The 21,387-nt window shown below is 40.2% G+C and overlaps 4 protein-coding genes across 4 annotated transcripts; 2 read left to right on the top strand and 2 right to left on the bottom strand.

The window, feature by feature from the left end:
- Positions 1 to 2,712, bottom strand: LOC101294290 (translation initiation factor IF-3-like). The gene is made up of 9 exons (XM_004287098.1): positions 2,036 to 2,712; positions 1,896 to 1,935; positions 1,731 to 1,790; positions 1,566 to 1,618; positions 1,069 to 1,124; positions 925 to 958; positions 552 to 624; positions 351 to 443; positions 1 to 224 (listed from the first exon to the last, which is right to left on the bottom strand). Exons 1-9 carry the CDS (start codon positions 2,308 to 2,310, stop codon positions 81 to 83), a joined length of 828 nt encoding a protein of 275 aa, XP_004287146.1. The 5' UTR covers positions 2,311 to 2,712; the 3' UTR covers positions 1 to 80.
- A 4,560-nt stretch (positions 2,713 to 7,272) lies between these two features.
- LOC101294000 (heat shock 70 kDa protein-like) lies at positions 7,273 to 9,589 on the bottom strand. Its single transcript, XM_004287097.1, has one exon. The coding sequence runs from the start codon at positions 9,439 to 9,441 to the stop codon at positions 7,480 to 7,482; it is 1,962 nt and encodes a 653-aa protein (XP_004287145.1). The 5' UTR covers positions 9,442 to 9,589; the 3' UTR covers positions 7,273 to 7,479.
- Positions 9,590 to 11,105: 1,516 nt separating this feature from the next.
- Positions 11,106 to 15,833, top strand: LOC101293419. Its single transcript, XM_004287095.1, has 9 exons — positions 11,106 to 11,467; positions 12,256 to 12,327; positions 12,441 to 12,533; positions 12,736 to 12,894; positions 13,077 to 13,162; positions 13,356 to 13,443; positions 13,545 to 13,895; positions 13,986 to 14,228; positions 14,320 to 15,833. The coding sequence occupies exons 1-9, from the start codon at positions 11,282 to 11,284 to the stop codon at positions 15,364 to 15,366; spliced, it is 2,325 nt and encodes a 774-aa protein (XP_004287143.1). The 5' UTR covers positions 11,106 to 11,281; the 3' UTR covers positions 15,367 to 15,833.
- Positions 15,834 to 16,740: 907 nt separating this feature from the next.
- On the top strand, positions 16,741 to 19,284 carry LOC101292161. Its single transcript, XM_004288675.1, has 10 exons — positions 16,741 to 16,869; positions 16,958 to 17,015; positions 17,090 to 17,236; positions 17,325 to 17,387; positions 17,531 to 17,610; positions 17,704 to 17,758; positions 17,921 to 18,034; positions 18,211 to 18,403; positions 18,510 to 18,580; positions 18,820 to 19,284. The coding sequence occupies exons 1-10, from the start codon at positions 16,741 to 16,743 to the stop codon at positions 19,002 to 19,004; spliced, it is 1,095 nt and encodes a 364-aa protein (XP_004288723.1). The 3' UTR covers positions 19,005 to 19,284.
- The last annotated feature ends 2,103 nt before the right edge of the window (positions 19,285 to 21,387 follow it).

Raw genomic sequence — 21,387 nt, 5'->3', positions numbered from 1 at the left:
TTTTTTTTTTTTTTTTTTTGTCTTTTGAAATGGCCACTGAATTTTACATTTGTTAAACCTGCATGAAACCTTGAGCCCATTCAGACACTTGAAGATACTTCATTCACTGCAGGGTTCTCCTTTTTCTTTGATGGCTCTTGAGCTTTCTGGAGAATAGCCTTGTTTGGAACTAAAACTATAAACATGTTTCTGTCGCTGAAGCTTTTCGCTTCCTCTGTTGCAAGCTGCACATCAAGCATACAATTGTAGATAAATAACCGGTACATCAAGACGTTGCTTGAGTCATGCAACAATTTATGTTTTTATATGTAACTCTGTTCATGGTTATAAGCATAGATAAGCATCAGTACCTCCCCAACTTCACTTTGAAAGCGTTTGAGAAGCTCGATAGCTTTATTTCGGAACTCATTCTCCCGACCCTTCAAGTTGACAATAACCTTGACCTACAGCAAATAGTTATGAATATCAAAGCAGAGAAATATAAGAGTGTAACACACTGATATCCTTTGATAATATAAGAAGGCCCTTCTTAAGAAATTTAAGCAACCTACCTTATCACCATCTTTCAGAAACTTCTGGGCGGCTCTCATACGTACAGAATAATCATGTTGATCAATGTTGTAACTGTACAGATAACAATAATGTTAACAAACTTACAGATACAAATGATATGCAACATCTGTTTTGAGTCTCAAATCAAGGCCCCTAGTAGATAATAAACTTAAGGCATAGCAGGTTATATCACACAAAGACACACCTAAACTCTGAGTTATGCTGATAACAAATATAACATTATCACAATCAGAGCTAGTCACACCGCACAAAAGTCCCAAATCAAATAGAAATCTCTCATTTGTTTCCAGTATTAGCAATTGAAATAAGACTGCATGCAGATAAACAAAGATAGCAGAATCAGTGCCTTACCCCATTTTGAGCTCCTTCAAATCCATGCGACTGGCTAAAAGAAGTAGGAGCAAATTCAGTCAGTATCTTTCGTATAATCCGAGGTCATGCTTATGCATGATTCAGAAAGAAATACATCATGCTCAAGATAGAGAAAACCCTTGCCTGCACTTTTCTTCTGCGACACTCTTTTCTTTTTTTGTTGTTCATACCGATATTTACTGAGGAAAGGAAAAGGTAGAGATAGTTTAGTCTACTACTCAAGGTTAAAAAAATAATAATAATAAAAAAAATTGCATATTTTAGGTCATGTTATGGCCATTATGTGGGTCTACCACACAGAACCAACTACAAAGTAAACACCCTAATCTCCCAATTCTAATACCAACGCAACATATCGTCATATTATTCACTGTAAATTATTGTACAACTTTTCATTACTGAACAGAGTACTTACCAATGCCATCACAAACTACATAATATGAAATTACATACCCAACAACCACAATGCTGAACATTTCTATTTATTACCTCCCCACAATAGTATAAAAGTATAAGGGGTATGAGGACATCTTGAGCATCTAACGGAAATATGAAACAGGAATCAGTCAAAACGAAGTGAAGTATGGACTTCATATAATAGCTAACAAAAAATTCCGTACTTGTAATCCATAATCCTGAGAACCGGGGGATCTGCATCTGGAGATAAAATTACCTGCAACAATGGAGAAGATATTAGTCTCAAAAGAATAGTTCATGCTCTTGCATCAGGAAGCACCAAATTTCACACATATAAACCTCATTAGCTGATTGAGCAAAATGCATACCAAGTCAAGGTCAGCCTCATCCGCCATTCGAATCGCCTCGCTCTTCGACACCACCCCAACCTAAAGTTAGCAAGTTCACAATTTCAGCACCTTCATAACTGCATTTCCCCTCAACAACATCTCAGCAACTAAACAACAACAACAACAACAAAAATGAACACAAACCATTTCTTGCTTCTGATCAATAAGCCTCACCGTAGCTGACCTATCCGAAACCAACCATAACCAAATTCAAATTTCAATTTCGAGCAACTGAAGCATATACACAACACAAAATCAACACTGATCAGAAATCAATTGAAAACCTGATAGAGGAGATATCAAGGGCCTTATCGTCATCCTCGGCGTCGCTCTGCTGTCTCCGGCGGTCATTGCTCGACCTGCGGGGCCCGCCGCCGCCGAACCGAGCGGTGACCGGGCTGGTAATGGCGGAGGAGGAGAGAGAGCTACAAGAGCTCGAGTTTATGAGATAAACGTGATTAAAGCGGAGGCCGAAGAGCTTGGAGGAGAATGAGGAATGAAACGGCGTCGTTTTGGATAGGATAGGCTTGGATGCGAAGCTGGTGGTGATCCCAGCCATGGCCTTAGAAAAAGCTCAAAACACACTACTGAGTTGGAGCGATTTCTTATCCAGTTGTTTTTGAAGTCGTGAAGGAAGTGGTAATGAACTTTGGGCCTTGCTCACTGTTGGGTCGTAGTTTTAAAGGCCCATTTACAGCTTCTTCCTATTTGAACTCGGATCCACGAAATCAAAAGGATTTACACGTTTACTTTCCAATCCCAATGAGGAAAGAAGAAGCTAACAGACAATTATGTATATAAATAGATACAGGGGACAAGGGAAACATGAAGTTGCAGCTTGTGGTTTGGAGCAATATGGAGAGCCATAAAACGTTGAATTTGATGGAGCTACCCATGGAACTGGTGGTGGAAATTTTGAAGAGAGTGCCTGCAAAGTCAGTGTGTCACATCCGATGTGTCTCTAAGATGTTGTTAAGCATTGTCGACTCCCCCTCTTTTGTTAGGCTGCACTCTACTTTTCTACTTGATTCTGATTCTCATCTACCTCCTGCTCCACCTCAATTTATCTTGCATTTTTGCCTAACAGATCGGTATCCTTCTAAACCAAGCCTACTATTCTCCTTTCATTCACTTCATTACGACCCTTCCAGTGCCCAAGGTGCTCAACAACTGAATCCAAGACTTATTTTGCAGTCATCCACCTCCCATTACAGTCTAGAATTTGTTTTCTGTAACTTGTTTTGCATCGAATATTGGAAAGATCATGCACTCAGCTTCTTGATTAATCCTCTCCGGGGAGAAGTTCTAAGGCTCCCACCCAATCACAGTATTGCTCAACAAATTGGTGGTCCAAATTCCAAAGCAATGTATATTTCGACTTGTATGGGATTCGATAGTATAACCAATACCTACAAGATTCTTCGTGTTACAGATATTTTAATTCCAAAGTTTTCTGTAGCCCAAGTGCTTGTACTCGGCACAAGCGAATGGCGACAGGTAACCTCACCTCCGGCTAAAGCATTATTTCGCTTCCAGAATATATGTGCACACGGAGATACGCATTGGCTCTTGTATCCTTATACAAGAGAAGGAATTCAAGGACAAGTTCATATACTGTCTTTCGACTTCAAGAAAGAAGAGTTCTTTTGGGTTCCCATTCCCTACAGATTACCGGATACGTGCTGTCAGTTACACTTGATCAATTTTAGAGGATCTATGGCCATAGTCGTGGATACTACATCTGGTACGAATATTGAGATATGGGTGATGAAAAACTACATCAAAAAACAGTGGATGTTGGATTATTCCATCAATATTCAAGTGCTTGAATTAGATCTATATCCTCGATTTGAGTATTGGAAAGCTACTTGTTGTGAATGGAAGCATGGCATACTTTTCCTTCTAGATTATGATGGATCGGCCACATTAACATTGGTTTTGGATCTGAGAGGACCTGTTGTTACCAAGAATCTTGTCAAATGTCCAATTGAGGGTAAGTTGTTATGCAGGCGAATCATGAGTCTTAATGGGGGCTTGATTTCCCTGAAAAGCTATGCAAATTTGGAGGAAGCAGAAGAGCCAGCTACTTATAGCGATTGGTCTGAGGGAGAAACAAGCGGGAGGAATTTCTTTTATTTGACAAAGTGATAGCACAGCTGATAAGCACCGATTTCTCTTCACATCGAATAGCACTTATTTCTCCTTATTAGCTTTTTCAGCTGTACCATAATCCTAGAACATAAGATGCGTATCAGGATTGTAACAGCAGCTGCAATCCTTAATTATGATTGTAGATTCTGAGCTTGTATATATGGTGCGTTGTATCAATGAGAAAGTTCTGAAAAAGCATCGACCTCAATTATCTTTCAACAGCAGCAATAAGTTTTCACTTAATACTATGATACATGTAGGAAACTTGGCCAGTGACGCTGATCTATAATTTTGTGCTTTCTCTTTTTGTGATTAGATATCATAGACCTCTTTTAGATCAAGTTTATCGGCAATTTTCAGCTGAATGCCTTTAAAAAAAAAAAAAAAAAAAAACCTCCTTTCCGTCTTGTAGAACTCATTTAATTTCATTCGAAGAAGTGAGACTAATGGAAAAAATTTGAAAAACACCCAATGACCCTAATGATAGAATGATAGTGGCCTAGGTGAAGAGGCATGTACTTTTGTATTTGTTTGTGCTCACTCATTCTTGTCAGTATTGTCAGTAGATTAAGATTGACATACCGACAAAAGAGTATGTCAACCTCACATATTAGTATATACGGAGGAGTTACAACTGTTATAAGTATGTTAGTAATTTTAAGTTGACGTATCTTTATTTTTTTGGAAAAAAAGGTTGACATATGACATATCAGTACGTCTCATAATGTTCCGACATGGTTTTTACTATATCAGTATGTCTAATTCCAAATTAAGCTGCCACTACCCTACACATCTCATATTATCAATATCAGAACATAAAAAATGGTTGTCCTCAAAATTCAAGCAGAAGAAAACTGAACATTTTATTGAGCAATACTAGAAACTCTTACACACACATTAGTGACATTACATACTACCATGGCATTTGAGTTCCAAAACCCCAAAAACAGAAAAGAAAACCATGCTTCAGTTTACAAGCTAACAGAAACATTACATTAATCAGACACTAGTGTTCCAACCACTTTGTTCAGTTTGTTGCATAGCCACAACCATAAGCGATTTCTTATACATTGTTCTTGTAGTCATGGGCAACGAGGGGTAATGGATCGTGGGCTTTGGTTCACTATTGGGTCTTAGTTTACAGTTAGGCCCAGTTAGTCGGAACTTGATTTCGTCCAACTTGGTTTAGGGTTTAGCATATACAGCCTAATATAAAATAAAGTACAGGGGGAGACATGAAGTTGCAGCTTCTGGTTTGGAACAATATGGGGAGCTATATGACGTTGAATTTGATGGAGCTGGTACCCATGGAACTGGTGGTTGACATCTTAAAGAGAGTGCCTGCAAAGTCAGTGTGTCGCATCCGATGTGTCTCTAAGATGTTGTTAAGCATAATCGACTCCCCCTCTTTTGTTACGCTGCACTTTACTTTTCTACTTGATCCTGATTCTCATCTACCTCCTGATCCCCCTCAATTTATCCTGCATTATAACCTATCTAGCGGACTACGATTCACCTTTCATTCACTTCATTACGACCTTTCCAATGCCCACGGTGCTCAACTTAATCCAAGACTTATTTTGCAGTCATCCAATCTCATATATTACAGTCTACAATTTGTGTTCTGTAACATGTTTTGCATCAAATGGGGCGATCCTGCACTCATCTTCTTGATCGATCCTCTCCGCGGAGAAGTTCTAAAGCTCCCACCCAGTCCAGTTTGTGGTTCATATTCCCACTCAACTTATGTTTCGACTGGTATGGGATTCGATAGTATAACCTATACTTACAAGATTCTTCATGTTACAAATATATTAATTTACAATCCAAGTGGAACAGAGAGCTGCTGTGTATCCCAAGTGCTTGTACTCGGCACAAGCGAATGGCGACAGGTAACCTCAGCTCCACCTCCGGGTATATCATTCAGTTGCTTGGAGAATGTGCGCACATGGAGATATGCATTGGCTGTTGAACTACTACATAAGAGAAGGAATTCAAGGACAAGTACATATACTGTCTTTCGACTTCAAGAAAGAAGAGTTCTTTTGGATTCCCAATCCCTACAGATTACCGGATACGTGTTGTCAGTTACACTCGATCAATTTTAGAGGATCTATGGCCATAGTGGATACTACATCAGGTACGAATATTGAGATATGGGTGATGAAAAACTACATTAAAAAACAGTGGATGTTGGATTATTCCATCAATATTCAAGTGCTTGAATTAGATCTATATCCTCGATTTGAGTATTTGAAAGCTATTTGTTATGCTATTTGTTGTGAATGGGAGCATGGCATACTTTTCCTGCTAGATGATGATGAATCGGCCACATTAACATTGTTTTTGGATCTGAGAGGACCTGTTGTTACCAAGAATCTTGTCAAATGTCCAATTGAGGGTAAGTTATTCTTTAGGCGAACCATGAGTCTTAATGGGGGCTTGATTTCCCTAAAAAGCTATGCAGATTTCGAGGAAGCAGAAGAGCCAGCTACTTATAGCGATTGGTCTGAAGGAGTAGCAAGCGGGAAGAATTTCTTTTATTTGGCAAGGTAGCACAACGGCATAATTTTTTTATTTCACAAAGTAGCACAGCAATGCAGCAGCATTCGTTTTTCACTTAATACTATGATACATGTAGGAAACTTGGCACCCTGATCTATAATTTTGTGCTTACTCTCTAAGATGATCTAATCCTCAAGTTTATCAGCAATTTTGAGCTGAATGCACTTCTTTCTATATAAAACCTCCTTTCCGTATTATAGCACTCATTTGATTTCATTTTAAGAACTAAGATTAATGGAATGAGGTGAGAGGAAGTGAAGAGGCATGTACTTCTGTTACGAACAATAATCAGGCTTTCGAAATTAGAATTTGTGCTCACCTATTCTCATCTACGATCCAGTACACCAACACACTGAAAACAGAGGTAGCACTGAGGCGTTTGTGTAGTTGACTAGGTCCTAGATGAAGTTTATGATCTCAAAATTATAATATAGTACTTTTGATGATTTATTTTGATAGAAGCTAAATATTGCAGAAGAGTAAATTGGGGTTTAGGTTTTACCAGTTTGCCATATCAGTTGGTCAGTAAATTTAGATTGCTTTACTGCCAGGTGTTACAATTATGTCTGTAGATTAAGGTTGACATACCAATCTCATAATGTTCTTATATGGTTATCACTATGCCAGTATAGATCTAATTCCAAATTGAGCTGGCGCTACCCAACTCAGTCTCAGCACATCAAAATTGGTTGTCCTCAAAATCAAGCAGGAAAACTAGACGATGATACTCCAACTGATTCTTACATAAGGAAATGAACTTGCCTCAGCACATCACTCAAAATCAAGCAGGAAAACTAGAAGATCATACTCTTAACTGATGCTTACAGAAGAAAATGAACTTTTTTATTTACTCATACACATGCATTACATACTACCATAGAGCTTTTGAGTTCCAAAACCCCAAATACAAAAAGAAACTTCAGATGTTACAAGTTACAACCTAAAAGAAACATTACAATATTCATAAACCCAAAAGCCAAATAGATCAAACCCCATCCTGCACATTCTCAGCTTAATCAACCTCTTCAATCTTTGGGCCAGCCCCAGTTGCAGAACCATTAGAATGAGCACCAGGCATGTCATCACCCATAGGTGGCATACCTCCTCCAGCACCAGCACCCTGATACATCTTAGCAATAATGGGATTGCAGATACCCTCCAACTCCTTCTGCTTGTCCTCGAACTCATCCACCTCGGCCAATTGGTTCCCCTCCAGCCACTGAATCGCCTCTTCCACAGCCTTCTCGATCGTTTGCTTATCTGAAGGGTCCAATTTCCCAGCAATCTTGTCATCCTTGATAGTATTCCTCATATTGTAAGCATAATTCTCCAAAGCATTCTTAGCATCCACCTTCTTCTTGACCTCCTCATCCTCCGCCTTGTACTTCTCTGCATCCTGCACCATCTTCTCTATGTCCTCCTTGCTCAGCCTTCCCTTGTCGTTTGTAATCGTGATCTTGTTCTTCACTCCAGCAGTCTTATCCTCCGCAGACACATTCAAGATACCATTAGCATCGATATCAAAGCACACATTGATCTGAGGCACACCTCTGGGAGCTGGTGGAATGCCAGTGAGCTCGAACTTCCCCAAAAGATTGTTGTCCTTGGTCCTAGCTCTCTCTCCTTCATAAACTTGAATCAAAACTCCAGGCTGGTTATCCGAATAAGTAGAGAAGATCTGCTCTTTCTTAGTCGGGATAGTCGTGTTCCTCGGAATCAAAGTGGTCATGACACCACCAGCAGTTTCAAGCCCAAGACTGAGTGGAGTGACATCAAGCAACAAAAGATCTTGCACCTTCTGATCACCCTCCCCGCTCAAAATCGCAGCCTGAACCGCAGCGCCATAAGCCACAGCCTCATCGGGATTAATACTCTTGCAAAGCTCCTTCCCATTGAAAAAGTCCTGCAGAAGCTGCTGAACCTTGGGAATCCTAGTCGAGCCTCCCACCAAAACAACATCATGAATCAAGCTCTTGTCAATCTTGGCATCTCGCAAGCACTTCTCCACAGGCTCCATACACTTCCTGAACAAGTCCATGTTCAGCTCCTCAAACCTTGCCCTTGTGATTGTAGAATAGAAATCAATCCCTTCGTAAAGAGAATCAATCTCAATCGTGGTCTGAGAAGTTGAAGACAGAGTCCTCTTGGCCCTCTCGCAAGCAGTCCTCAGCCTCCTCAAAGCTCTAGCATTCCCGCTGATATCCTTCTTATTCTTCCTCTTAAACTCCGCCACGAAATGATTCACCATCCGATTATCGAAATCCTCACCGCCAAGATGAGTGTCACCAGCAGTAGCCTTGACTTCGAAGATCCCCTCCTCAATAGTCAAAATCGACACATCAAAAGTACCACCGCCGAGATCGAAAATCAGCACATTCTGCTCACCTTTCCTTGAAGCCTTCTTGTCCAGACCATAAGCTATAGCAGCAGCCGTCGGCTCGTTGATGATTCTCATCACATTCAGCCCCGAAATAACTCCGGCGTCCTTGGTGGCCTGTCTTTGTGAATCGTTGAAATAAGCAGGAACAGTCACCACGGCGTTCTTGATAGTCTGACCCAAATAGGCCTCAGCAATCTCCTTCATCTTGATCAGCACCATGGACGATATCTCCTCCGCCGAGAACTGCTTCTCTTCGCCTTTGTAGGTCACGACGATCATCGGCTTGTCGCCGGGGCCGGCTACGACCTTGAAAGGCCAGAGCTTCATGTCGGCCTGGACTGAAGGGTCGGAGAATCTCCGGCCGATCAGACGCTTGGCGTCGAAGACGGTGTTCTGCGGGTTCATCGCGACTTGGTTCTTGGCCGCATCGCCGATGAGCCGCTCGGTGTCGGTGAAGGCCACGTAGGAGGGAGTGGTGCGGTTGCCTTGGTCGTTGGCGATGATCTCGACACGGTCGTTTTGCCATACACCGACGCAGCTGTAGGTGGTGCCGAGGTCGATGCCTATTGCCTTGCCTTCAGTCTTGGCTGCCATTGTTGATACACTTCAAGCTCAAAATCTCTAAAGTACTAAAGAAAAACAGAGGTTGTTTGTTTGTGAGTGTCTGATTTTTGATTGCTTTCAGAATTGCGTTTGTTGGTTTGGATGAGGAGGGAGAGTGGGTTTATATATATTGATGTTTATGCATAGTTCGAGAGAGATGGAGAGAGTTGTACTGAGACGGTGAGAAGACTATGGAAGGTGTGAGATGGTTCTGGAGGGTTTGAGTCGGGTTCTAGAGGGCGGGGAAAAGGAAAGTAGCTTGGGCTGGGAAGATGGACCTGAATTATTCGAAAATTACGATGTGCTACTTTGGTTAGGTGTGTAATTTGGATGGTTCGAGTGTGGTGATTTTGGGAAGTTGATGGAAGTTAGTCGAAACGATGGGTTGCTTCCAGAGTCAGTTGGGGGTTGAATTGAGCGTCAACGTGTGCAGAATCGAATGGGAGATGGGCGAAGCAGGTGGCAGATTGAGGTCTTTGGTCACACGTGTATGGGTTCAAGGACACCACAGTTTCATTTTTTTATTTTAACGGCTTAATAAACTTTTCAGAGTTACGGAAACACCACGTAATTTATCCAAAACTTTATACATACAAGGAAAGAAATTCCTATAATGATTTGGCTCTTTACGTCGTGTAACATGTCAAATTAAGGTTTGAACATATTTTGTGATCGTCTTATCAACAAATTTCACTATCTTGAAACTCTATCAGTAATTTTTTTTTACAAAATATACGTATTCGGGTGTCATAATAATCATTCGCGTCTTCATTGTTTCTTTCAGTTGTAAACTTGTAATCAACTTCAAAATTAGTACATAAGGTAAAAAACCCCCTACAACTAATCGACTCTTTAGTTCATGCAGCACGTCAGTTAAGACTTGCATGAAAGGTTGTTGAAATTGCAGAACCTTGTAGATCATTTTATCGACCAAACTTCACTATTGTTAAACTCTGTTAGTATTTTTGTTGTTGTACAAAATATATGGGTTTGTCTATCATATCATATGGTATATATGGTATAGCATACATATTGTAAATGTGTCTAATTGTATGACACATGAAGGTTTTTGAAGGGGTAAATGATCATTACATAATCAATTAGTTGCTTTTTCAATCAATGATAGTCACATATTTTGTGAAACATGCTATACCATATGATATATTAGAATATAATATGTATCTCTGAAAATGACATGTTAAACTTGATCCGTTTGCCAAGAACGGCTGCTCCACTATATACGGTCGTGCGTGGCTAACAACGGTGGGGGCAGCCGGCAGCCATAGACGGTGGGGAGAGAGCTGTGTGGATCAATTAATAGGCCCAGATCATTGGGCTGATTGAAAGCTGAGGTCAGAGTACAGTACATAACTTTTAACTAAAAAAGACCAAACCGCAGTTTGGACTTTTGACATAACATAAAAGCCCACACTCGTGAGTCGTGAGTCCAACAGAAAAGGAAACTCTTAACCCAAGGACGACAAGTGGACAATAACGTAATCACACTATACCTAAACATAACAGAAAAGGAAACTCCAAAAATAAAAAAATAAAAAATAAAAATCCCTAAAAATAAATCTGTAGCGCAAAGGGTTTTTAGCTTCTCCACCGCCCCACGGACGCCTTCCTCTCTTATTTCTCTCTTCTCTTCCAAACTCGGAAGAGAGAAAACCCTCAAAAACCAAACCCAATCAGTTCCGGAATCCTTCTCTTCTTCTCTATATAAAACCCAATCCCATCAGATTCAGCGTCTTACTTAATCTTTGTTTGTTTATTTCAATCCTATACTCCGGATTTTCTCTTCTCTATTTCAAGTTATTCAGATCGAGGTATGCAGCAGGCTGATCAATCGGTGTTGAGCTTGAGACCTGGTGGCGGTCGTGGTAGACACCTTGGTCCTCGCTTCGACTCCTCCTCTTCCTCCACCGCGCCTTCTTCTCTTGCTTTCGGCTCCTTTTCTTCTGATCTCCCTACCTTGCGCCCCCATGGCGGCGGCGGCTCTGGTTTCTCCATTAGGGTATACACATCCGAATCGATTGTCTTTATTTGGATCTATAAAGTTTCAGCCATCTGCGTATTCGATATGCAATCTGGTTGTTTACCTAATCTGTTTATTGTTTTTTTTTTTTTAATGTTTCTGTCTGTTTGGATGAATATCAAGAAATTGTGTGCGTTATTTGAGCTCTAATGGTTTCTTCTAGTTTGCTTTTTATATTGGATTTTGAGGGTTTTGTTACCCTTGTATTATTGATGATCAAGAAAGTAATGTCCTAATTCTTGGCGGGGCACTTGATATGTGTACCTTGCTGTAAAGAGTGGACGAACAGTTATATGTAGGCTTTAGGTGAGCAATCCGTGAGTTTAGGTTGCCCATAAAGGACTTGCACACAGTTAATCAATTGGTTAAAGATTAAGGCTTTTGTGTTTATTTGGATTCTGCTGTTTTTTACTCGTCTTTGTTTTGCGATTTTGACTAAAGTTGTGCCTTTCTTTAGTATCAGCTAGCAGAATGACGTTGAATATTGTATGGGTGACTAGTTATTGTCTTAATTCTTGGTGGGGCACTTAGTATGTGTACCTGCTGTAAATATAGATGAACAGCTATATGTAAGCTTTAGATGGGTAATCGGCTAGATTAGTTTGCCCATAAAGGACTTGCACACATTTAATTAGCTGATTAAAAATCTTGATACGCTTCATCTTGGGGGTCCACAACTGTATTGCTACTGGTAGCTTGTGCTCTTTTTGTATATGTGCTTCATTAAACTATATATTTGTCAAATATCTAAACTATTTTTTGGACAGGCTGGAGACTCGCGATTTGAGGGTCGTGAACGTGTGAGGTACACTAGAGAGCAGCTCTTTCAGCTTAGAGAGGTATTTCAATTTTGTAATACAGTTTTAATTGAAAAAGTGATGCCATGTATAAGTCATCAGGAGATTGTATGAACTTCACTGAATTTTGGGATTAATTTGCTTCTTCTTGACAGGCTGTTGAGGTTCCTGATGAAATTATTAAAGTCAGACAAGAAGTTGAAGCCGAGTTTCTTGTTGAAAATCAACCCTGGGTCCATGAACCCAGAGTGAGTATATTTCCAACCAAGCCTGCTTTCATTTTCTTCTAGTGTTGAAGTTTATTCAGTATCTCTTTTCTTTCATTAGTGTTGTTAACTGTAGTTGCTATTGGGTAATGATATAGCCTTGTGGATTAATTGATTTTCTTGCACAATGCTCATGATATTGTGTTATGTGCTTTACATATGAGATTTATTGTTTCCTCTTCAGTTGCCAAATCAACCAGCTCATTATCCTGAGCCAGACAACCGGGATTGGCGCAACCGTCGTCCTGAGACACCTCGGGAGAATAGGGAGCCTGGTAATTACAAACAGCAGGAACCAAATCAACAACAATATTCTAGGCCACAAAACCCTTCCAACCAAGTGGTAATATTTTATTGTTTCATTTCATATGTCTATCTTTTTAATTGAGTTCCACATTAGAACTTAAGTACTGTGACTGATATCATAGTGGTCTTGGATGCTTATGGTTAGATTTCTTCTTGTATGCTACCTCTTACTTTCGTACGAGGACACTAATGACTCAACCTTGTTTCTCATGATTTCAGGGAGGGATAGTAAAAGCCGAGGTCCCATGGTCAGCTAGAAGGGGTACCCTATCTGACAAGGACCGTGTGCTGAAGACTGTGAAGGGGTAAGATATTGTGACATACCAGTATACTGTACTATGTCTTCTGATTCTGAAATGCCAGCATACTGTATTTTTGTCTTCTGCTTACTGCATGCTTGGTTCACTATGACCTCTTTAATACTTGTCTTGTGTTATCTGCTTAAACCTGCCGCTGCCGGATCACTCTTTTGAATGCTACGTATGTTTCTATATATAGGATACTGAACAAGCTGACACCGGAGAAGTTTGATCTCCTTAAAGGACAGCTAGTGAAATCTGGGATTACCTCGGCTGATATCCTAAAGGTTGTCATTTTTCTGTTATTAACATATGACCTTATTAGCAGTATTCTTGTTGGTTCTTCATTAGTACTGTTGTCAAATCGACTCACAATTTTTTCATGCAGGACGTCATTGAATTGATCTTTGATAAGGCTGTGCTGGAACCTACATTTTGCCCAATGTATGCTCTTCTATGCTCCGATCTTAATGAAAGGCTTCCCCGGTTCCCGTCAGAGGAACCAGATGGAAAAGAAATCACTTTCAAGCGTGTCCTCTTGAACAATTGCCAAGAGGCTTTTGATGGTGCTGACAAACTGAGGGAAGAAGTGCGGCAGATGACCGCCCCTGAGCAAGAGATGGAACGTAAGGATAAAGAAAGATTGGCTAAGATTCGTACTCTGGGAAACATTCGTTTAATTGGAGAGCTCCTGAAGCAGAAGATGGTACCTGAGAAGATTGTCCATCACATTGTTATGGTTCGTCTTGGATTTCCTTCTTTCTTAGTCCTTATATCTTCAGTGATTTACTTAGATACCATGCTCATTGTTTTTTGTTATGTGAAACAGGAGCTCTTAGGACCTGACCCCAACATTTGTCCTGCTGAGGAAAACGTGGAGGCCATATGCCATTTTTTTACCACTATTGGTAAACAGCTTGATGAGAATCAAAAAGCACGTCATGTAAACAAGGGGTACTTTGACCGATTGAAGGAACTGGCAGCAAACCCTCAGTTGGCTCCAAGGCTGAGGTTTATGGTTCGTGATGTAATTGATTTGCGCTCCAACAACTGGGTTCCCAGGCGTGAGGAGGTAAAGTATTGTGATATTTATACTTGAGTGGTATGCTAAAATATTGGTGTCACATAACTTTCAATTATTAACTTTTGAACTTTGATTACAGGTGAAAGCTAAAACCATCAGTGAAATACATACAGAGGCAGAAAAGAATCTTGGATTACGTCCTGGTAGCATTAGAACTGGTCGTGGCAACTTTTCTGGTACTCAAGGGAGTGCCAGCCCTGGTCCCTTCCCCAACAACCGACCTGGTTTAGGGGGTATGATGCCCGGTATGCCTGGGATTCCAGGAACCAGGAAGATGCCTGGTATGCCTGGAATGGACAATGACAATTGGGAGGTGCCTAAGAATCGGTCAATGCCAAGAGGTGATGGTTCTGGTATGCAGCCAGCTGTGCGTGGGGGCCAGATGCCATTTAGTGGCAAGCCAACGTCTGTGAACACAAGGCTGTTACCTCAGGGTAGTGCTGGCCTCACTAGTGGCCGGCCTAGTGCCTTGTTGCAGGGTACTGGTGCCCCTCCTGCTCGGCCGACCAACTACCCTTTTGGCACCGAGTCTGTAGCTCATGTTGCTGTGCCTGCTAGACCTGTTCCTACTGCTTCGGTACCTGTTGAAAAGCCACAAGCTCCAGCTGCAAAGTCGAAACTGGATGAACTTAGGAAAAAGACAGTTTCCCTTTTGGAGGAATATTTCAGTGTGCGAATTTTAGATGAAGCATTACTGTGTGTGGAGGAGCTAAATTCTCCAGCTTACCACCCTGAGGTTGTCAAAGAAGCCATCTCTCTTGCGCTGGAGAAAAGTACATCCTGTGTTGAACCACTTGTGAAGCTTCTCGAGCATTTGTTTTCTAAGAAGGTCTTTACAGCGAGTGACATAAGGAGCGGATGTTTGCTATATGCGTCTTTGCTGAGTGATATTTGCATTGACCTGCCTAAAGCACCGAGTTATTTTGGTGAAGTTCTGGCAAAATTAATTTTAGTTGGAGCTTTGGATTTTAAGGCGGTAAAAGAGATTTTGAAGGAGGTGGATGACGATTACTATCAGAAAGCTATATTCAATGCAGGACTGCAGATTATTGATTCTAGCCCTTCGGGGCAAGCCGTGCTGGATTCACAAGCATCTGATATTGAGGCCTGTCGGAGTCTATTCTAGATGTTCTGGAACATCTTTGCAGGAGCAACTCCAGTTTATGTGACCATTGTTTATTGTTTCACCTCATCCCAACGCCCTTACCCTTCACCCTTCTTTTTGGGTGGAACGACTGTACTATTAGATAAGGGTGGAGTCAGGACAGGTTATTTTAAAATTTTCTTTTTTGAGCTGTATATTTCCTGAGGACTGAGGTCATAGTAGTGTGAGGAAAGAAATCGAATCATAAAGGCATGAATTTTGCTCTCTAGGTGTGGCTAATGAAAACCATGTGCCAACTGGCTGGAGGATAGTGGCCCTTGAAGAGATCCAGTTGTTATGTACTTGATTAGTTTTGTTATCAATTTTTTGTTTTGTACTTGATTAGTTATTTGTTTATTTTACTCATTGCTGAACTTGGCTAGTTCATAAGTGCCATGCCTTGTCTTTTATCTTCCACTATAATGGAACTTGTTCTGGTTTTGGGATTTGGATTTGAAGTGTTGAATGCTTTTTTTTTTGGGTTCTTTCAAAATGTTCAACATTGAAACGATTGATGCTTGATGTTTGTGGAAGGCATTAATACTTGATTGATACTAGAGTTGTTGGTGTTTATGCTTGTTCTATGATACACAAATTGCAAATTGTTTGGTTTTGGGATTTGAGGAACAAACCAGATCACATCCACCGTTACCACCAGAACTATCATCAGACCAGCTTTCGGAACCTGTTAACTCATTCGAACGGTGAAGGCCTTAACCACTTAACCGAAAAACCGGTCACGATTTTCAACCGAAAAACCGGTCATGAATTTCATACTGTAGTTTATCGTTTTTAATGAGGTGTTTGTAAATACTGTGCGACTTATGTTTTAGACCAAATGATCGTGCTAATCTCAGTATCAATCCACATTTTAAAGAGACACTACACTAATCGGACTAGCCGGCACCTAGCGGGAAATTATTTGTACTCGAAACACTTATTATTAGCTAGAAACACCACATGACAGTGCCATGAGATGTTCCAGGTAAAAACTAAAATATCGAGGATTACAGAAATATCGGTGGTTTGAAAAATAGAAATCTCGATAGATATATTGAGAAAATATCAACTATCGATGAAAATTTTATCAAAATTTTATATAAAAATTGTATATTCAATCAAATATAAGTTAAATATAAAATATTAAAAATATATAAAAATCAATATCAATGATCGTAAAAAACAAAAATTTCAAGAAAATATCAAGTTTATCGTGAAGATTTTAGTTCTGGATTCAGGTACATAAAATAATTACTCACGGCACATAAACCTTTCAGAACTCGAAAACGTTTCTTATTTTATTTCATTTTCGAAAATTTAGAACATTCTCCCGCGAGATTTCCCGGAGAGACGAGAATGTCAAACTCAGCGCCGCCGGACGAGTCGGTGAGAATCGCCACCGCGATCTCTCTTCTCCGATCAAAGCTTCTCCAAAAGCACACTTCTCCTTCTCAAAACCCCGACGCTCTCCGATGGAAGCGAAAGGTCCTTTTCTCACCCTCACTCTAAATTCTCGGCTAATTTTGACCAAAATTGAGCCCTAGTTGACTCTGCTGTGCTGATTGAGCTTCAGGCCAAGGAGCGGAAGCAAGAGCTCTTGAGACTCCGGCAAGATCTGAAAGAAGCCGAAGGTCCTAATCTCTCTCTCTTTCTCTCTTCATCTCTAGAGATTTCATATCTGATGGATCTGCTTTTTCGGTCGCAGATTCTTCGCAGTGCGACTTGTTTCCGCAAAGCGCATCCTGCAAGTGCTATTTCTTTGATAATTTGGGGAAACTGAGCCCTAATCGGCTGCCGGAGGCTTCTCAGTGCAGATTCAATGACGTTTTGCGACGCCGTTTTCTCAGACACGGTTAGTATTCGTCATTTTCTTCTTGTTCTTTCTCCCAATGTCAATAGTGTACTTGCTTTTAATAACAATTGCTTTGAAAAAATTGCAGTGCGTTTCAAGGAAAGGAGAAGGAGAACCACCGGTTCTTATTCGCAGCGGTACCGATTCTCAGGTGCGTGTTTGATTTTGATGAACTCGTGTGAACTACGCTTGCATTTTAATTAATTTTCAGTTATAAGAATATGGAATTAGGAGTAAGGTGTTTGCGTGTTTATGTATGAATTGATTTGAGGCTGGTACTTGTTTTTGGTGCAGACATGAACAGTGAAGATGAAATGGAGCTGCTTAGAGCCTCGGTCGACTTTCTAGTGGAGCTTTGCGAAACCAGTTCTGCGGTAAGTTCCAAAGAGGTTGATTACTTATGCATTCTGCTGCTGTGGTGTTTATAAAAATCAAATTCTATCTAACTCAGGCTTTCGGGATGTCAGGTGGAGGAGGCTAGCTTTTTGAATTGGTCACACCAAGCTGTAGATTTTATTTTAGGTAAGCAAATTGCTTGTTTCTCTTCTAGTTCAAATCAAAGAGTTTCCTGTTTTGATCTGTAATTCTAGTTTATTTAGAGCAGACACTGTGGATTTGTGCATACAGAACTTTTGCTCTTTTAGTTGTATTCTTGATTCTGAAACTCGTGTCTATATATGGAAGCTTCATTGAAGAATCTGTTATCAACTGCAAAGAATATAGACCTGATAGAAGGAATTGTCAGCAGCTTAATCACACGTATGATTACAAGGATGTGTTGCCCCTTGCAAGGAAATGGTAAACTGTTGTCTGTGGTTTAATGATCTGTCTTCTGGTCTTGCAGATTTTGAACTTCTTTATTCAAATTAGATTCTTGGCATGCTGTGAGGCATGCTATCATTCAAACATTAACAATATGCTCTTTCAGTTTTTGGTATCTATCTCTTCTAATTTATGTTACTATTTTATTCCAGCAGCAAAACAATCCAACTCTGACGGGCAGTTCTTCGTCCAGCACTTGATCCGAAAACTTGGTACTGATCCTTACGTTGGCCAACGTGCACTTTTTGCAGTTTCTCAGAGAGTCTCCGTTCTGGCAGAGAATTTCCTTTTCTCAGATCCATTTGATGATGCTTTTACAAACATGCATCAATGCATGTTCATACTGTAAGTATCTACAGATCCCTCACCGGGACATCTCTTTCCACTTCCCAGCAGAATGAGTTTTACTTATGATTACTATGTACTGATGTTAAGAGTATGTAACTTACAGGATCCAGCTTATTGAGTTTTTGGTGTCTGATTACTTATCAGTATGGTCAAAGGATGAAGGTTTTGACATTGGTATGTGTCTTACTGCTAGTTGTGTTTGAGAACTCTGTCTTTTAACAATCCCAGATCATTCCAAACTATATTCACCATCCCCTAGAACATCGGACCTTTTCTTGCACCAAGATGTTTTATAAATGATGCAGACATCCTGTGACACAGAAAATAGATTTTTCTGTACTGTTAATTGGTACCACCTACTTAGCATGCATAGATATAGAACTGAGTAATAACTTAAAATTGTGATATTGCAGTGCTCTTCGAGGAGTGGGTGGCATCAGTTCTTCACGCTCGTAAAGCATTGGAACTTTTGGAAAGCAGAAATGGGCTATATGCGTTATACATGGATCGAGTCATAGGTGAACTGGCCAAACAAGTGAGCCTTACCATGTCACTGCAGAAGATCAAACGTGAAATACTAGATAAGCTATTCGACTGACCAAATCATTACATTTTATATTAAGATCTCCGAAGGTCACCCACTTCTTTTAATTTAGCTTACTTGTACACTTGGATTTATCTAACCCATCAGAAAGAGTACGGGCAAAGGTCTAGAAATAATGGCGTCTATCACATAAAATCTGTTTCTGTGCCATTCAAAGAAGATAAGAGCTTAGTCGGCCGGTGTCTCCAATATTTTAAACTCTTCCTTTCTTGTGTGAGATTCGTCGGCTAGCTATATTTTGATTTCTTCAGGTATAGACCAATTGAGGCATGGGATATTTTCTCACTTGGTGGCTTGACCTTTTCAACCTCTCGTTGGCTAGCTATACACATGACGAGTATACCAGGTGGCTGGCTTGAAATTGGTCATTAAAGTCTCGCTTGTGTGTAGTTGAAGTTTTTCTACTGGTTTCTCAGGCAGGTACACTAATTTCAATTCGTTGAGTGCTTCTCTTTAGTGTGGTATTTTGTATGGCCCTCTTAGATATATAATTAGTCAAAATGATCTTTTTTTGGTCTGATTGACATCTTCTCCATCTTGTGCCTTAGCCCTTGTAGTCAAAGTATTCAAGCGTGTAGATTAAAACACTGGTACACCATCAGCCACTACCTTATATAAGTAATCCTCCTATCCATATTCATTTATCAAACTACATTTTGCTTAGCCCAGACATGACTCCAATGAAATATGCGATTGCTCTCACACTCGTTGTTCTTCTTTTATTCTCTGAATCTCGTCCAAGTTCAGCTCATGAAACCTCTTTGAATCCACGTAGTGCGGTTCTTGGTCAGAAAATGCAACACCCCGCATATAACGATGTTAGCGTGTTTCACTTGAATAGGAAGCTTGGGATTCACATGAACTTGATCCGTAAAGTTCCGAAAGTACCTAAATTACCTCGGGCATCAGCAGCCATTCCTAGTCAGATACCTTCTCTTGGTCTCGGTTGTTTTCTGTGTTTATCCCTCTTCCTCTTTCTGTTCTAGGTCAGGATTAGTTTATTACTTGTGTTAGGTCTGTTAAAACTGCTATCAGCTGTACTTTCATTCGTCTTCTGAGACTGGGAAACCCTTTTCCACCTTTGTTGTAACACCGAAAGATTCCAGTAATTCAAGTAATTTGAAAGATCATTGCTTTTATCTGCTTTATTTTACAAATTAATGTGTTCTTCTCTGTTGCTACTCAACCTTCTCCAAGAAGTATACCCTAAATAAAGAAGAAAGTAGCCAATTCTGATCAGTAGTCAATTCTTAATTTCAGTTCCCTGATGATGTATATGAGACTAGTTTGGACGTAGCACTACCCAACAAGGCAGCCTATCTTATCCGAATATATGCTTCTCTATACGTTTCAACAATTAACTCTAGTGTCGTGTTTATGAGGGCCCTTACTTTAGGATGGAAGACAAAAAAATTTCAATGACAATTTCGTTTCTGGTCTCATCTTGTTCCTCTAGCTATATCTTGTCAACCAGAAAAATGGTCCACAGTGGAGCTACTACCTTATATACGTAATCCTTCTATCAAATAATCCATTCAGTCAATTGGTGTTCCATATCCATTTAGTCAACTACGTTTTGCTTAGAGCAGACATGGCTCCGATGAAAGTTGTGCTTTCTTTCACACTGGTTCTCCTTTTATTCTCTGAATCTCTTCCAAGTTCAGCTCATGGAAGTTCTTTGAATCCACTTAGTACAGTTCTTGGTCAGAAAACACAACAGCCTGCAAATAACAATTCTAGTGTGTTTCACTTGAGTAGGAAGGTTGGTAAAATTCCTAACGTTCCCAAACTACATCGACCACCTCGTAAAGCATCAGCAGCCATTCCTATTCAGATACCTTCTCTTCGTCTCCGTTATTTGCTGTGTTTATCTCTTTTCCTCTTTCTGTTGTAGGTCAGGGTTAGCTAATTACTTCTGTTAGGTATGTGAGAAGTGCTATCAGCTGTGCCTTCATTCGTCTTCTTAGAATCAGAAACCCTGTCATCAAGGTAATTCGTTAGAACTGTATTGTATTGCACCTGTATTGTAACACTGAAAGATTCGAGAAATTCAAGTAAATTGAAAGATCATTTCTTTGTTCTACAAATTATTGTCTTCTCTATCCAAAATGAAAAAGAATTCTCCAAGTAGGCAATTCCTACTAGCCAATTTCTAAAGGAAATAACTTGGGTGATCAGCTATATTGCACCGACACCGACACTGACACGACAACATATGGCGACAAGGTAATTCTCAAAAACGTAAGTGGACGGCAAATAATAAATATGTGTGTGTATATATATATATACAGCGCTTCTCAGCTGCGGACGTCCGCACCAAAGTTTTTGGTGCTGATTTCCATTTTTGCACCACTTCCCGATCGAATTTCCTCAAACT

Source organism: Fragaria vesca, linkage group LG1 (assembly GCF_000184155.1).
Source record: "Fragaria vesca subsp. vesca linkage group LG1, FraVesHawaii_1.0, whole genome shotgun sequence".
NCBI lineage: Eukaryota > Viridiplantae > Streptophyta > Magnoliopsida > Rosales > Rosaceae > Fragaria > Fragaria vesca.
The sequence above is the reverse complement of the archived record's forward strand: the minus strand, read 5'-3'. Positions and strand labels throughout refer to the sequence as shown.

Coding starts and splice junctions, on each gene's coding strand:
- LOC101294290 (XM_004287098.1), bottom strand. CDS start 2,310: ATGGCTGGGATCACCACCAGCTTCGCATCCAAGCCTATCCTATCCAAA. Junction 959..1,068: donor GTCGCAGAAGAAAAGTGCAG/GCAAGGGTTTTC, acceptor TACTTCTTTTAG/CCAGTCGCATGGATTTGAAG. Junction 625..924: donor TTGAAGGAGCTCAAAATGGG/GTAAGGCACTGA, acceptor TTATCTGTACAG/TTACAACATTGATCAACATG.
- LOC101292161 (XM_004288675.1), top strand. CDS start 16,741: ATGTCAAACTCAGCGCCGCCGGACGAGTCGGTGAGAATCGCCACCGCG. Junction 16,870..16,957: donor CTCTCCGATGGAAGCGAAAG/GTCCTTTTCTCA, acceptor ATTGAGCTTCAG/GCCAAGGAGCGGAAGCAAGA. Junction 17,388..17,530: donor GCAGCGGTACCGATTCTCAG/GTGCGTGTTTGA, acceptor TTTTTGGTGCAG/ACATGAACAGTGAAGATGAA.
- LOC101294000 (XM_004287097.1), bottom strand. CDS start 9,441: ATGGCAGCCAAGACTGAAGGCAAGGCAATAGGCATCGACCTCGGCACC.
- LOC101293419 (XM_004287095.1), top strand. CDS start 11,282: ATGCAGCAGGCTGATCAATCGGTGTTGAGCTTGAGACCTGGTGGCGGT. Junction 12,534..12,735: donor CCTGGGTCCATGAACCCAGA/GTGAGTATATTT, acceptor TTTCCTCTTCAG/TTGCCAAATCAACCAGCTCA. Junction 13,444..13,544: donor CCTCGGCTGATATCCTAAAG/GTTGTCATTTTT, acceptor TTTTTCATGCAG/GACGTCATTGAATTGATCTT.